The sequence below is a fragment of the Chiloscyllium punctatum genome, chromosome 41 (assembly GCF_047496795.1).
Source record: "Chiloscyllium punctatum isolate Juve2018m chromosome 41, sChiPun1.3, whole genome shotgun sequence".
NCBI lineage: Eukaryota > Metazoa > Chordata > Chondrichthyes > Orectolobiformes > Hemiscylliidae > Chiloscyllium > Chiloscyllium punctatum.
In genome coordinates, this window is record NC_092779.1 from 44,662,141 (window position 1) to 44,678,717 (window position 16,577).

The 16,577-nt window shown below is 38.6% G+C and overlaps 2 protein-coding genes across 7 annotated transcripts in view; one reads left to right on the forward strand and one right to left on the reverse strand.

The window, feature by feature from the left end:
- Nucleotides 1–7,094, forward strand: part of dtnbp1a (dystrobrevin binding protein 1a) — a 193,436-nt gene extending 186,342 nt beyond the window's left edge. For all 4 annotated transcript variants that reach the window (XM_072560825.1, XM_072560827.1, XM_072560826.1 and 1 more), the window contains one exon: nucleotides 6,841–7,094. In XM_072560825.1, coding sequence (XP_072416926.1) covers nucleotides 6,841–7,073 — 233 coding nt within the window. In that variant the 3' untranslated portion in view covers nucleotides 7,074–7,094. The remainder of the gene's footprint in view (nucleotides 1–6,840) is intronic.
- Nucleotides 7,095–7,896: 802 nt separating this feature from the next.
- The window catches only part of LOC140465027 (protein Jumonji-like), a 449,631-nt gene continuing 440,950 nt past the window's right edge, over nucleotides 7,897–16,577 (reverse strand). For all 3 annotated transcript variants that reach the window (XM_072560822.1, XM_072560821.1, XM_072560823.1), the window contains one exon: nucleotides 7,897–9,759. In XM_072560822.1, the coding sequence (XP_072416923.1) occupies nucleotides 9,583–9,759 (177 nt within the window). In that variant the 3' untranslated portion in view covers nucleotides 7,897–9,582. The remainder of the gene's footprint in view (nucleotides 9,760–16,577) is intronic.

Below are 16,577 nucleotides of genomic sequence, written 5' to 3' on the forward strand. Positions count from 1 at the left end.
CATGTGGAATTATTTTGTACTCCTAACCCTCAAGAAATCGGAGAGTGCTTGCTTCTTTTGAGGTACAAAAGGTGTTCTGTAATATCTCAATTCATTCAAAATGATGACGCTATCACAATTGAGTCTCCTTGTCTGATAGACAAAGGACATTTCCTTTCATATTGTCTTTAGGGAAACTTGGTTTATCACTATTTCCCCCTTCATCTTACTAGTATGATAAAGGTTAAGTAAAATTAACATGAAGTTGATGCTGTTTACAATTCAGTCATTTCAGGTTCAAATGGTTGTGACATATACTTAAAAAGTTAATCAAGATATAATTTGCCAGCGTTATGAAAGATTTTTTTCTATCTTAGTGCCCTAGGCTTTAGAAGTTGCTGTCCAATTCTTTTGTTGATTTTTAAAACTTTTGTTAAACCTCTTATTGTTTAGTGCAAGTCTGCCATCTTGTGGATAATGTTAAAAATCACACAACACTGGGTTATAGTCCAACAGGGTTATTTGGAAGTACTAGCTTTCGGAGTGCTGCTCACGGAGTTAGGGAGATGAGCATGTATGTACCTCACTCAGTAAATGGCTAAATGGTATTTATGAATCTAACACTTCAGGGTAGAACGGTGGCTCAGTGGTTAGCACTGCAGCCTCAGATGCCAGGGACCCAAGTTCGATTCCAGCTTTGGGTGACTGTCTGTGGAGTTTGCACATTCTCCCAGTGTCTGTGTGGGTTTCCTTGGGTCCTCCGTTTCCTCCTACGGTCCAGAGATGTACAGGCCAGGTGAATTGGCCATGCTACATTACCCATAGCAATAGGTGCATTAGTCAGAGGGAAGTGGGTTACTCTTCGGAGGGTCAGTGTGGACTTGTTGGGCCAAAGGGCCTGTTTCCACACTGTAGGGAATCTAATCTAATCAATTTGATACTTTCCTTATAGATACATATTTGTACAGACATGCAGATCATGACTGGTTAATATGACAAATAAAGAAAGCAAACAACTAAAGGGATAGAATTGAAAAGCAGAGCAGAGACATTACATGAAAAATAATGTAGAACCTTCATTCAGCTTCATTTATTATATGAAAGGAAAACAAGACGAAGTATGAAAAATTCATAAATTAAGAAGATGTATTTATCAGGAATAGAAAATAGAACATTACAGTGCTATACAGGCCCTTTGGCCCCTGATAGCGCACTGTCCTGTGAAACCAATCTGAAGCCCATCTAACCTACACTATTCCATTCTCGTCTGTATGTTTATCCGTTGATCATTTAAATGCCCGTAAATTTGGCAAGTCTACAACTGTTGCAGGCAGTGCGTTCCATGCCTCATTACTCTCCGAGTAAAGAAACTACCTCTAACATCTGTCCTATATCTATCACCCTCAATTTAAGGCTATGTTGCCTCATGTTAGCCATCACCATCTGATGAAAATGGCTCTCACTGTCCACCTGACTTAACCCACTTATCATGTATGTCTCAATTAGGTCATCTCTCAACCTCCTTCTCTCTAACGAAAACAGCCTCAATTCCCTTAACCTTTCCTTGTAAGTTCTCTGCATCCTTTGCAAAGCTTCCACATCCAACCTATAATGCGGTGACCAGAACTGCACGCAATGCTCCAATTGCGGCCGCACCAGAGTTTTGTACAGCTGCAGCATGACCTCATGGTTCCGAAACTTGATCCCTCTATTAATAAAAGCTAACACACCGTATGCCTTCCTATCAGCCTGGGTGGCAACTTTGAGGGATGTATGTACATGGACACTGAGGGAACCTGAGATGCCTTTTAAATGTTACAATTGTACCAACCTCCACCACTTCCTCTGGCAGCTCATTCCATATACGTACCACCCTCTGAGTGAAAAATTTGCCTCTTTGGAAAAGACTTTATCTATTTATCCTATCCATGTCCCTCATGATTTTATAAACTTCAATAATGTCACCCCTCAGCCTCTGGCACTATTTGTGTAGACAACAACATAAAGATTGAAGCCAAAGGCTCAACAGTCTCATCTCTGGTTTCCCAGAGAATCCTTAGATAAATCCCATCCGGCCCAGGGGATTTATCTATTTTCACACTTCCCAGAATTTCAAACACCACCTTGTTGTGAACATCAATCCCACCTCGTAGCCGGTTCCTCAGTATTCCCCTCGACAACATTGTCTTTTTCTGGTGTGAATACTAACAAAAAATATTCATTCAGCGCTTCTCCATCTCCTCTGATTCCACACAACATAATGACTGAACACGCTGGCATTCTTTTCAAGAAAAAGACCTCAATCAGGCAATTTCTTCAAATTAAGATAATGAAAGGGTTTGATAGCCTAGATGAGGGAAAATGTCCATTTGTGAGACAGTCAAAAACTTAGAGGCACCAATGCAAGAAAAAACATTACAGCTGAAAAATGTGTTGCTGGAAAAGCGCAGCAGGTCAGGCAGCATCCAAGGAGCAGGAGATCTCCAGCATCTGCAGTCCTCACTTCAAGAAAAAACATTAGTCTAATAGCGAATTAATGCGAAGCTTCTTTATTTAGAAAGTGGAGTTGGCTAGGGCTTTTGCCCAAAACGTCGATTTCACTGCTCCTTGGATACTGCCTGAACTGCTGTGCTCTTCCAGCACCACTGATCCAGAATCTGGTTTCCAGCATCTGCAGTCATTGTTTTTACCATACTAAGTAGTTGAGAGGAATAAGAAGATACTTTAATAATAAGATCTTGATCAATTGGGTCAATGGGCTGAATAGTGGCACATGGAGTTTAATTTGGATAAATGTGAGAAATTGTATTTTGGTAAAACAAACAAGGCAGGACTTACAGTTAAAAGTAGAGCCTTGGGTAGTACTGTAGAACAGAGAGACCTAGGGGTTCAGGTACATAATTCATTTGAAGTTTGCAGCATATATATTGGATGGTTAAGAAGGTGTTTCACACATTTGCCTTCATTGCTCAAAGGGTTGAGTAGAGAAGTTGGGATATCATGTTAAGTTTTTATTTGGTGTGGGTGAGGCCTCTTAGACCATAAGAGACAGGAGTAGAAATTAGGTCATTTGAGTCTGCTCCACCATGCAATCACTACTGGTAAGTTTCTCAACCTCATTTTCCTGCTTTCTCATTGTAACCCTTGATGCCCTTGATAATCAAGAGCCTATCTATCTCAATCTTAAATATATTCAATGACCTGGTCTCCACATCCTTCTGTAGTGATGAATTCCACAGATTCCCCACTCTGGTTGAAGAAGTTTCTACATACCTTCATTCTAAACGGTCTTCCCTTTACTCTCAGGCTGTGCCCCCAGCTCTTAGTCTCTCCTACCAATGGAAACATCAACTCTGTCCGGGCCATTCTGTATTCTGTAAGTTTCAATTAGATCCCCCGTCATCCTTCAAAACTCCATCGAATATATACCGATTCCTCGAACGTTCTTTTCATTTTAGGATCATTCTCTTGAACCTACTCTGGACCTGGTCCAGGACCAGGACTTCTTTCCTGAGATATGGGCCCAAATTTGCTCACAATACTCTAAATGTGGTCTGCATTATAAATTTTCAAGTACATCCCTGCTTTTATAATCTAGTCCCCTCGAAATAAATGCCAATGTTGTATTTGCCTTCCTAACTACTGACTCAACCTGCAAGTTTACCTTTAGAAAGTACTAGACTAGAACTCCCAAGTCACTTTGCACTTCAGATTTCTGAATATTCTCCCCATTTTGAAATATCCATTCCTCTAATCTTCCTACCAAAGTGCATGTCCTCACACTTTCTCATGTTGAATTCCATTTGCCACTTCTTTGCCCACTCTCCTAACCTGTCCAAATCCTTCTGCAGCCTCCCTGCCACCTCAATAGTATCTGTCCCACTACCTTTGTATCATCTGCCAACTTAGCCAGAATGCCCTCAGTTCCTTCATCGAGACAGTTAGTGTTGGGACCACAACCTTTCACTTTAAACATTGAGTCTTGCGGAATACCACTGGTCACTGGTTGCCATCCTGAGAAGGACCCTTTTACCCCCATTCTCTGCTTCCTGCCAGACAGCCAATTTTCAATCCACTTTGCCTTGCCTCGAACACTGTGGGTCTTTGTCTTACTCAGCAGCCTCTTGTGCGGCACCTTGTCAAAGGCCTCCTGGAAGTCCAGGTAGATAACACCCATTGGCTCTCTTTGGTTTAACCAATCATTACCACCTCAAAGAATTCAAACCGATTTGTTAGGTATGACCTCTCCATTGATGAAACCATAAGACAAAAGAGCAGAAATTAGGCCAGTCTGCTCTGCCATTCAATCATGGCTGATAATTTTCTCATTCCCATTCTCCTGCCTTCTCCCTGCAACCCTTAGGTTCTTGATTGTCAAGAACCTATCTATCTCTGTCTTAAATACACTCAAAGACCTGACTTCCACAGCCTTCTGTGGCAATGAATTCTATAGATTCACCACTGTGGCTGTCTCCTGATCTCGGTTCTAAAAGGTCTCCCCTTTCCTTTAAGGCTCTGCCCTTGGGATCTATTTTTTCCTATCAATGAAACATCTTCCCAACATTCACACTGTCAGGCCATTCAATATTCTATCAGTTTCAATTAGACCCTCGCTCATCCTTGCAAACTCCGTCACATATAGACCCAGAGTCCTCGAACGTTCCTCATATGTTAAGCTTTTCATTCCTGGGACCATTCTCACGAATCTCCTCTGAACATGCTCCAGGGCCAGTACATCCTTACTGAGATATGGAACCCAAAACTGCACACAATACTCCAAACCTGATCTGACCAGAGCCTTATAGAGCCTCAGAAGTACATCCCTGCTTTTATATTCAAGTCCCCTCAAAATAAATGCTATCATTGCATTTGCCTTCCTAACTACTGACTCAACCTGCAAGTTTACTTTGAGAGAATCCTGGACTAAAACTCCCAAGTCTGTTTGCACTTCAGACTTCTGAATTTTCTCCCCATTTAGAAAATAGTCCATGCCTCTTCTTCCTGCCAAAATGCATGCTCTCATACTTTCCAATGTTGTATTCCATTTGACATTACTTTGCCCACTCTCCTAACCTGTCCAAATCCTTCTGTAGCCTCTCTGCCTCCTTAATACCAACTGTCCCTCTGCCTATCTTTGTATCATTTGCAAACTTAGCCAGTTCCTTCATCTAGAATGTTGACGTATAAAGTGAAACGTTGTGGTCCTAACACTAGTGGAACACCACTGGTCACTGGCTGCCATCCTGAGAAGGACCCTTATATCCCCACTCTCTGCTTACTGCCAGACAGCCAAGCTAGCATCTTGCCTCAACACCATGGGCCCCTATCTTATGCAGTAGCCTCCTGTGTGGCACCTTGTCAAAGACCTTCTTGAAGTCCTGATCGATAACATCCATTAGCTCTCAATGATCTAAACTGCTCTAACAGATTTGTCAGGCATAACGTCCCCTTGAAGAAACCAAGGACTTTGTCCTATTTTACCACACTTATTGACTGAGGTTAGGCTAACGAGTAAGTAATTTTCTGTCTTTTGCCTTACTCCCTCCTTAAACAAGGGTGTCATGTTAATTATTTTCCAGTCCTCTGGGACCCTCCCTGATTCTACCAATTCCAAAAAGATCACTACTAATGCCTCCACTGTCTCTTCAACTGTCTCCTTTAGAACTCTGGGGTGTGGTCCAGATTATTTATCCACCTTCAGGCTTTTCATTTTTTCTAGCACCTCCTCCTTGGTGATGGCCACCATACTCAGCTCTGCCCCCTCACTCTCTTGAATTTTTGGGAAATTACTTGTGTATTCCACAGTGAAGACTGATGCAAAGTAATTAAATGGCAAAATTAGAAAGCTATGTCAATAATTCTTAAGTGAGTTTTATTAATATCAGATTGTGATCATTGTATCATTTGTCATCAGCAAGTCTTGGACAGGATCTATCAGTTCACATTGACACGTCAAATAAACCATATGTGACAGAATTCGTGACCTTGAGAGATTTATAAAATCGAGAAGGGCATTGATAGGGTGAATAGCAAAGGTCTTTTTCCTAGGTGGTGGGGGGAGGCAAATTCAGAACTGGAGGTATATTTTTAAGGATAGAGGAGAAAGATTTAGGAAGGACCTGAGGAGCAATGTTTCACACACGGAGGTTCTTTGCCAGAGGAAATGGTAGGTGTAGTAGTTAACATGTAAAAGACATTTAAGCAAGTACCTGAATAGGAATGATTTAAACTGATAGGGGCCAAAAGCAGACAAGTGGGACTAGTTTATACTAATTTGAGCACACTTCTGTTGAGATGTCTGTCATACCTACTGAACAGGAAAATCCCTCCTTCAGCCCACAGGTCTGGAATAATGTGTTCAAGACCCTCTCTCTCATATAGGTTGATCTATATCTTGCATACTGAAATTCTTTCCTGTTTAGGTTTCCCTGCAAAACAATCTGATTGGATACTCAAGGCATCATTTAGGTGCCATCACATACTTTAACAGGTTTTGCAGCTCTGAAATAAATAAAGTACCATCCATCAACCTTCAAATTGATATTTGTATGCAATTATTGGATTCCTATGTGGTGGTTTATGAACAACCCAGAGTAAAGGCAGCATTGTGGCTCAGTGGTGAGTACTGCTGCCTCACACACCAGGGATTTAGGTTCAAATCCAGCCTTGGGCAAGTGTCTGAGTGTTTCCTCTGGGTGCTCCGGTTTCCTTCCACAGTCCAAAGATGTGCAGGCCAGGTGCAGCCTTGTTGGGTCAAATGGCCCATTTCCACACTGTAGGGCTAATTCGATGAAGTAGTGACAGCGGAGTAAAAGCCATAATTTTCAACAGCTAACAACAATGTCATTTTTCTTTGTACAGGGTCCAAGTCTGAGCCACAACAAGGTGAAATAACTCTGCAAGTGCCAAACCAAGATGACCTAAGATTGAAATTATCTTCCTTCTCTTCTACCTCTGCTGACAATGCCAGTCACAGTGTGAGTGAAGATGATACTCCACTGGTTCAGTCTGATGAGGAAGAAGTTCAAATAGACACAAGCCTAGTCACAATGAATTCAGATTTAAAAGAGAATGCTGACAGTGATTCTCAGTAAAGTGTGAGATATTATTTGAAACTTTGTTGAAGGTTACTGATTACTGAATATTGAATTGCGTGAAAGATATATAATGGATAATCAACATCCTTTCCCTTTTGAAAAAATGTAAATTCCTGTGTTTGCTGATACTACATGCTGTAGTAAGTTATAACTGGTTACCCATTTACTTCAAATACAGAAGCATATGTCACAGACTTGACTAACAACCTTCCCATCTAAGATATTGTTCACCTATCTATGCACTATGCTTAATGAATCAATACGTTGCCTTATTCTACCATGTAATTCCCAACATACAAGTATCCTTTAAATCCTAGTTTGCTTGTTTGTGTTTTTCACTAAGACTCTTCTAGCTGACTTAAAGGTGAAAAGTGCACAATGAAATTAATAAAAGGTTTTGCAGTAGCTTCACTACCAATTTTCATCTGAATAACAGTGCAACCAAAGAACTGCTAGATCTCCACATATTTTGAAACTTCTGTCCTTTCATATCTCCCTCCTCCATGCTGCTAAGTTTTGAAAGAACAAAGTGATCAAACTTGGTCAGAGGGTAGCCAATTAAATAACATTTCAAGATTGTATTTTATCTAAATGAGAGGGGTAAAAGCTAAAGCAGTGCCAGATTCTTGAAAATAAGAATAGTTGAGTTCCTGCTACATATCAGCTACCAGTACATTTACAGATCAATTTTGTACTATTTACAGTGCAGAATCAAAGATGTAAAGATGGGGTAACAAATTAACAAAACTTTGATCAAAGTACATTAAGTTAATGTCTTTAATGTGAACAGTTAAGAGAGGAACAACTCAACTTCACAGGAAACTGCTCAAAAGTTTTATTAAACTTTCAAGTACAAACCTGAAAAGTAAAAAAAATTGCAATTACAACGTGAACTTTCCGCACAGAAAGGAAAGGTGCAGAGCAGAACTAATAAATTAAATGTCAATCAATCAGTAAGCAATAGTCAAATATGTCTGCTCTCAAAGAAACAACAAAAATACATAGTAAGGCCATAAAAACTGGACAACCACATTTGAAAAACACTTGAAATCAGTTATGTTGTTAAATACTCCAAGCAGTTCAGTCTTCTGCAGCAACAACAACCAACTAACAACTGGGAAAAAAAAATAAAATGACTTCTTGACAGTCACCACTGGCAAGCTCAGTGCAACATGGGTAGCTACAATTAATGTTGCATTTTCAGCAATGAAAACTAGTTATGAACAAATGTTTCCCTTTTCTTTTTTAATAAAATACACTGAAAGGGGCAACAGCTACACCATTATTTGTTCAGTGATGTAAGCAGCACTTAAATGTTACAAGAAACCCTGTAAGCGTCCAAAACCGATGAAGAAACTGAAACATAAGGCTTTTCTTCATCTCGTTTCTCCACCCCAACCCAACCCACCCCCACAAAAGGCTCAAGTATTTAAAACAATTTACAGGCATATATACAAACTTTATTTTTGTTTTCTTTTTTTCTTCTTTAATCTTTATTTTTTTTACAAATATGGAAAGTATAACACAAATAGAAATGAAGGAGATGCATTTTCACATTTCACAAAGAAATATGCACATCCTCTAGTGGCTCTCCATTGTGACCATCTCATCAATGAACTGAATATTAATGCTGATTCAAAAAAGGAAGAATGTAGAAGGAACACAGATGAAAGTGGAATTAAAATGGAATGTCACAAAGATTGCACATCTACAAAGGCGAAACAGGGAGCCCTGCTTCAAGAACTGGATAAAGGACACCATTGTAGGGTTCTCTGATAAAATGATTGACAGCACCAAAAACTTTATGATTTGCTAATGAAAGTCAGGCACAATTTCCTCCAGCCAGGCAGCCTTATTATTACAGATGCATAGTGATGTGCTGGTAAGGAGAAAAATATCACCTTTACTTTACTTTCAAAATTACCATTTTTATACTTTGTAAACCAGATCAAGTATCAGCTGCCATGACTCTAAAAACAATAGAACAATTTTCTAAATAGAAAAGCAAACTTTTCAGCTTACACTTAACCAAAACATAAAATTTAGCCAAACTGAAGCAGTTTCTTTCAAGTTTTACCTCCCCTTTCCTCCAAAAAGCTGCTCGCATGACTGAAATTGCAAGATAAAACATACAGCACTTAACTTCAACCTAGTTCAAACGGGTTTAAAACATCCCACCTGTTCACAGTAACAGAAAAAAAATCAAACTTAAAGAGGTTTGCTTCAGCCAAAAGGGCAAATGCAAACTTGGATTACGGTTCAGCCCTTTGACTTGGTTTTAAAACAGTGAATGAAAACACCACTACTGCATTCCAAGGAATACTGCCAACTGCAGTGGTTCTGGTGTTCCTAAAAATAAGCCAACATTTTAATGCTAAAACAAATTTTTTTTCCTAAAAAAAAAGAAGTCATCTTTAGAGCTAGTGCAAAGACAGCTTGCATTCTTCTAGCAAGTACTCACAAATTATAGTACAAAAAGAACAACTGAGTACAAGACTTGGCAACTTCATGGGGAACTTGTAGCACTTCTGGACAAGGATGAAAGTCTAGTTGCTGGCACATCAATGGTTGCTCGTTTCCGAGGCCCTCTTTTCAGTGCAGGCTTGCTGGTACTTGTATTGTTGTTGCTGCTATTAGCTGCTGCTTTTCCACAGATTTGATTGACTAAATTGTTTATTTGATCCTGTAATGTTAAATGGTTTAAAAAAGATACATTTATCATAGCTAACAATTTTTGACATTTGCACAAAGTATTAACATTTAACAAAACTGAATGAAAATCTGCCTCTACTATGTTACAGTCCAGTTCTGAGCTGTCTTGGGACTGTGACAAAAAGAAGACCTACTCCCAATTCAGCACCAATTGACTGTGTGACTCATAAAGGCCCCAAGAATTTGGAAATAAGGAAGAAAGGAACACTACTGCATAAGAGGGAGCATCAGATTAGTCTTTGTTTTAAATTGAAGTCTGATAGAACTGAGCTAGGGGTGGGTATGAGCTTGAGTGGAGCAGGATAACAAACACAAGGCAAGTCCTAATCACCTCTCACCCATGGCACTGAAACTCAGTGAATTTTAAGTCTTAGACTTCAACTGCATGCCATTAGTTTATCAACATGAAGCAGAAATGTGATTAACTCATGCTACACAGCAAATCAGAGAATGCATAAACCTTCCTCGGTAAGGCCCAGAGAAACAAAGCTTCATTCTTCATCTTGTACAAAAATCAAACATTAACTTTCATGACTGTAATTGGAGCCCAACGACGTCAACAAATCCCCATCTAAATACTGATGACCATTAGAACAGGAGTAATCTAATTTTCTTCTTCTGCCTTTCATGACACCAAATTTCATACACTCACCTTTGTCACATTTCTCTTAACACCTTTAGATAAAAAAAAAATAATTCTAGATTAAGAGCATATAAAGGCTTCAGATGGATGTGCATGCTACTGGCTCAGGAGAACAAGTTATGATTGACCTATGCACGATATGGAGGGAGACCATTTTAACTGCCCACATATATGTTTTATGCCATCACGTAGGATTCATTTGACTTTTTGTCACCTGGGTTTGACCTTACCCAAGACTGCATAATGCTGACACAGAGTGCCAAAAATTGGAAGAATTTCATTCTACAACACTAAAAACCCTGATAAACAATGTACAGCAGTCATGAATATGGGCCTTGGAAGAACAAATAATTTTCTTCAGTCAACTGATGGTTTTCAGGAAACTGAGTGTGATTATAATCTTATTTAGTAAACCAATGGCATCACTGGCAGAATGCCTGCAATGATACACTATTAACTGTTTCTGCTTGCTGACAGGTTGTCGGCAGGGCCTCAGATTAATGCTTCATTCAAAAGACAGCACCTCCAAAAGTGCAGCATTCGCTCAATACTGCACTCACATCATGCTTGGTTTCTATGTTCATGACATGTACTACAACTTCAGCCTACAACTTTCTGACTCAGAGGTAACAGGGCTACTAATTGACCAACTGGCAAGACTTTTAAATGATGGTAAATTATAGTAGTAGTTTAACCAAGGTTCTTGCAACAGCACCTTAAAACATTGATTTTTACAACCTTTAAGGAAAACTGCTTGGGAACACAACTACCTGCAACGCCTCTTCCCAGCTACGCAATCACCTAGCTTGGAACTCTATCACTGACCTTTCAGTATGGCTGGATCAAAACTGTGGAATTCTTTCTCCAACAGCATTCTGGTGCACCTACACTCAAAGGGGCTCAGCAACACCTTATCCAAGGAATGAAGGGATGGGGAAATGCTAACCTATCCAAGGATGTCCACATCAGTGACTGAATAAGAAATGTTGAGGCCAGAGTTATTAAATGATGAAAACTCAGTTTTGTTTGTGACCACAGGGAAATTTTGATAGTTATAATCAAATGAAAGATCAGTTCTGGCATAAGACCATCAGCATTTTGGAACTTCTGACTAAAACCAAGGACTCAGTGCTTTAAGGAAATTCAAACTACAGTACCACTTACTTTCAGTAGTAAAGATTTGAGGACCTTTCATTGGACTGTGCTACAGAATTGTTTCACGCTGTTTGGAAGATAATAGCAATTCTGCTAATTATTTGCTTTAAAACTGATTCATTTTTATTCTTGACAGTGGGTAATGATTTCGTAATGTTATTTGCTCTAACAAACGATAAAGAAGAAGCTGAGATTTCCTGAATTTAATCATATTAGGAATTTTTATGAAAGTTTCAAGAAGTGCAAGGATTGAAAGAGTGTGTAAAATGACTTTTTATTTGGCATAGTTTTTGTAACTGTGAAGTAACATGTTGTGACATCTAAAAAGTTTGCTCTCCTTGTAAACCTACAAAGGAATTAATGCCTTCAGCTGACAGCTTCTATATTTAATCTGCCATGCAACAACTTTTATACTGCAAAATACAAGTTTATTAATTAATACTAAATTCATGTTTATTAATTTTAAGTAGATACTTCCCACAGTGACAGAAGGAAGTTATGACTAAATTAACCTCTTTGGCTTTTAAACAGAGACATAATAGATTGCTTTTTGTTTGAAAGAGGCATTCTTCACAAAAATATTGTTGGCACAGCAAGAGTTTTAAGAGTTTTCATAATTTATCAGTAGATATCAAAATCACAACATGGTGATGATCTGGATTTAAGTTTTTGCCTTTCAGGGGTTCAGATTTTAATGCAAGCACTTCTGTCTTTAATGGGCATCATTTGTTTCAAAAACTGGACTAGGTTAGATGAGTTGATGATTTGCTGTTTCCACCATTCAAGAGGAGAGAGAGTTGTCAGAAGTTGGGTAATGGAATTAGAATAGAGTAAGGTGTATACTCAAGGTGGCTCCCATTCATGAAAAAAGAAAACTTCTTTTAAAAAGAAAATAAAATTGAACTTTGACATCTTGCAGCCTCACAATAATGTTCTTTGGATTTGGGATATTCTGAATCGATGAATTTGACATAGTTGCAAGGACAGTGTCTTTTTATTTTTGTGCCTTTATAAACAGTGTACTGCAATGAGAAAGAACTATTTTTTTTAAAAAGGGGTTTATCAGGATGGCTGTATAATTCCACAACAAGGAACTTGACACCAATTGTGAACCCTTGATTTTTGTGACTATGGGTTTCTGCAATATGCGGATGATCGGGAGCTGAGGAGCTGCTTACAAATGCAGCTAATTGGTTCTCAGCTAACTGGGCAGGTTGGAAGTGGAAACAAGTTACAGAGACACAAAGAGGAAGATGCAGAAGTTCCCGGTTGTCTGCAGTAAAAACAAAGTCAGTTTAAACTTTAAAAAAAAACAGTTACTTTTCCTGCAGCAGTCACTATGAGTTGAGACTTTGGAATTGATAAATCAGAGTTATCTTTCAAGTGGATCAGTCACTCTATACTACTTAGAAACCAATGGAAGCTTCCAGAAAAAGACAACTGAACAAAGGCATGGCAGAAGCCAAATAAAGATCATCTTAAAATTGGAATCAAAGACCACTGGGCTGACTTTACTCCATCAATAATCTACCTTTCCTTATGTGCACGTGTAAGTAAAAGGGGGGAGTTGAAACATTGATTAGAGTTTCAGTCAGCGGTGTTATGTGCCAATGGTTCATATCTGTTTATCTGTAGCTATAGTTTAATTACTTATAATAAACAATCATTCTTCTTTAGAATGAAAACCTGGTCCATGATTTCTGTCAACCTTGGTGTGAAAGGCAAATTGGGGCCCTATGCATTCCTTAAAACAACATAAATGCTCAATTTACATTGCATCACCCTAGTGGGTCATAATATAGGTGACTTTGGAAATAAAAGCTCTTCTCAATGAGAATAAACAAAATTTATGATATCTTATTGAGGTTTATAAAATCATGAGGGGTATAGATAAGATGAATAGCAAAAGTCTTTTCCCTAGGGTGGGGGACTTCAAAACTTGGGGGCATAGTTTTAAGGTGAGAGAAGAAAGGAACTATCCTGTGTGAAAATCTATGTGGAAGAAGCTGCCAGAGGAAGTGGTAGATATAAGTACAGTTACAATATCTAAGAGACATTTGGACAGCTGCAGGAATAGGAAAGGTTTAGAGCATGCCAAACGCAGTAACGTGGGACTAGTTTAGTTTGGGAAATTTGGTCACCATGTACGAGTTGGACCAAATGTTCTGTTTCCATTCTCTATGACTCTATATTGGACAATAAAGTTCCTCTAGGGGTCACAAATAAGATGAAATAATAATTATTCTGAAACATTGAATATGAAGTTATCAAAAGTATGAGGTAAAAATAGAGAAAATACACTACCAATTTTGTTTTCCAAATTCATCTTTTTCTTTACCTCAATTGGAAATAAATCACCTGGGCTCAAAATATATCAATGCATATTCTAGTGAAAACCACAAAAATCTGGCATAAAATACCTTGGGAGATGTTGGCACATATTGCTTATGTTGAGCATTGAAGATTGCATTCTATCACCTAGGCACCAAACTAATTGTGATGAGGTGAGGGGAAGAGCAAATACCTCAAAACACCCTTGACCTCTTCAATATACCAACTGAAAGCCCAAGAATGACTTGTATTAAATCTCATCTGTGACATGCCACTGGGCTAAGGCAGTGAGCATACACAAATGTGGCTTAGAGCATGTGAAGCAGTAACCATACTGAAAAGCATGACAAATTTTCACTGAAGTTCATATCTCAGATAACACTTATTTGACCACAGCCTAGCACGAATGGTTAATATAGCTCAGTACAGTGAGACTACTTTATAAACTGTCAAGGAATTGACACATAATAAATAAGACACGCAATTTTTAAACAGGGTAGAGTGACTGTCAGAGGATGTAAAATCAAAATAATTAAAGTAGGTCACAATTAGGGTAGGGAGAAATTAGCAAGAATGACCCTCAACATAGAAACTGATAAGAGAACTATAACACACATTTCATTAACACAAATTCACTGTAACACGATTGACAAATTGAGGACACTGTTTCTGAAGCTCAAACTTTTAAAACATGTTGGCTGTAACATGATTACATCATCAATAGTTTAAGCGCCGTTTCTAAAGCGTGATTTTTCTATAATGCAGCGTTGCACAAGAGCACAACCATCGCATTATAGAAGAACTACCTGAATGTAATTTTTCAAGCCATGAATTTCTGGTAGCCTGTAGTTTTCTTTATAACATATTATGATGTCGCAGAATGTACTGCCTAAGATGAAAGTTTAGATGTCATAGTCAACTTAATTACTTCGAAATTGCTGGGTCTTCTGCAGCAGGAAAATAAGAGTGGAGGGTGAAATGCAGGTTCTGCCCCTTAAGGCTGTTGATATAGAGCCTTATGAGAATATTTAGAGGGACTTTAAGGTTGAAAGAGTTAAAAATCTAAAAGCATACATTATAAAAATTGACTTTTTTTAACATTCAAATTAATTAATGGCAGGTAAAGACATTTCCAGTGCACAAGACAAGATTGTTGTTATTACAAGCTCAGAAAAGGAATAGAATCCTAGAATCCCTAGTGTCGAAATAGGACCTTCATCACAACAAGTCCACACTGACCCTCCGAAGAGTAACCCACCCAGACCCATTCCCCTACCCTATTACTCCACATTTACCCCTGACTAATGCACCTAACCTACATATCTTTGAACACTATGGGCAATTTAGCATGGCCAGCTCACCTAACTTGCACATCTTCTGGATTGTGGGAGGAAACCAGAGCACCAAATTATCTGTACTCTCACCTCATCGTGCTTAGACAGACAGTCATGAATCTTCAAATGTAATTTCCACTGATTATGTATTTAGTTTTTAAGTCTGGTTCATTTGGATGGATAGAAACAGTGCTGGTTTAATATTTCCTTACTGATTCAAAAAAATAATTTGTAGAGAAATTGACAGGAAAAAGTTAAACAACCAGGTCTGGGTCTGTGCATATATGAATCAACCATAATTGGAAAGATTGGGCTGTGGCTTCTATAAATTAGCTATGAATCAAAGTCAAGAGACAAGGAGTGACCTTACACGTTTCCAGAAAGTGAGAAACAACCTTTATGAGGAAGCTGAGGGCCTCAGAGCCATTTGGACATCCAAATTCACCTCATAACTTATAAACTAAGGTATAGTCTCACATGTGGCGCAGAAGCATCTGAAGATTGAGAGAATTATACAGGAATCTGGACAAGAATGGTAGGAAGTCACAAAAAGCCCAGGGTCTGTGTTGCCTTTAAGTTATATTTTGTTCAGATCTTGGTGATTATTGTTTTAAATATGAAAACTGTTACAGACTACAAGAAATCATCAAATTTAAATTGAATAATTGCTGATGAAGAAATATAGGAACAACTGTTCTTGCCACTGGTTAATAATTTCACAACTATAAAGGAAATCTAGAGGCTTATAATTGATTTAGAAAGTGTATCTGGGAGGAAGGTCTATCAATACCCTTTTGAGTACTGGAGTTAAAATCTAATTTAAGCAGGACAGATTAAAGAAGAGGCCACTTTATATTCTTGATTGTCTTAATTAAAGATACTGCTGTAAGTTTTACCCAAGCTTTAGTAACAGAATCTTTAGATAATTGAAAAAATGATGCATGATTCCAGAGTAAATCACCTGCAGTTGACTTACAATATCATGAAGACATATTTGAAGGGTCCTTAATGGTTAGTTACCCCAGAACCAATGAAGTTGTATTAGGTTAGATTAGATTAGATTAGAGTCATAGAGATGTACAGCATGGAAACAGACCCTTCGGTCCAACCTATCCATGCCGATCAGATATCCCAATCTCGTCCCATCTGCCAGCACCCGGCCCATATCCCACCAAACACTTCCTATTCATTTACCCATCCAAATGCCTCTTAAATGTTGCAATTGTACCAGTCTCCACCACACCCTCTGGCAGCTGATTCCATACACGCACCACCCTCGACATGGAAAAGTTGCCCCTTAGGTCTCTTTTATATCTTTACCCTCTC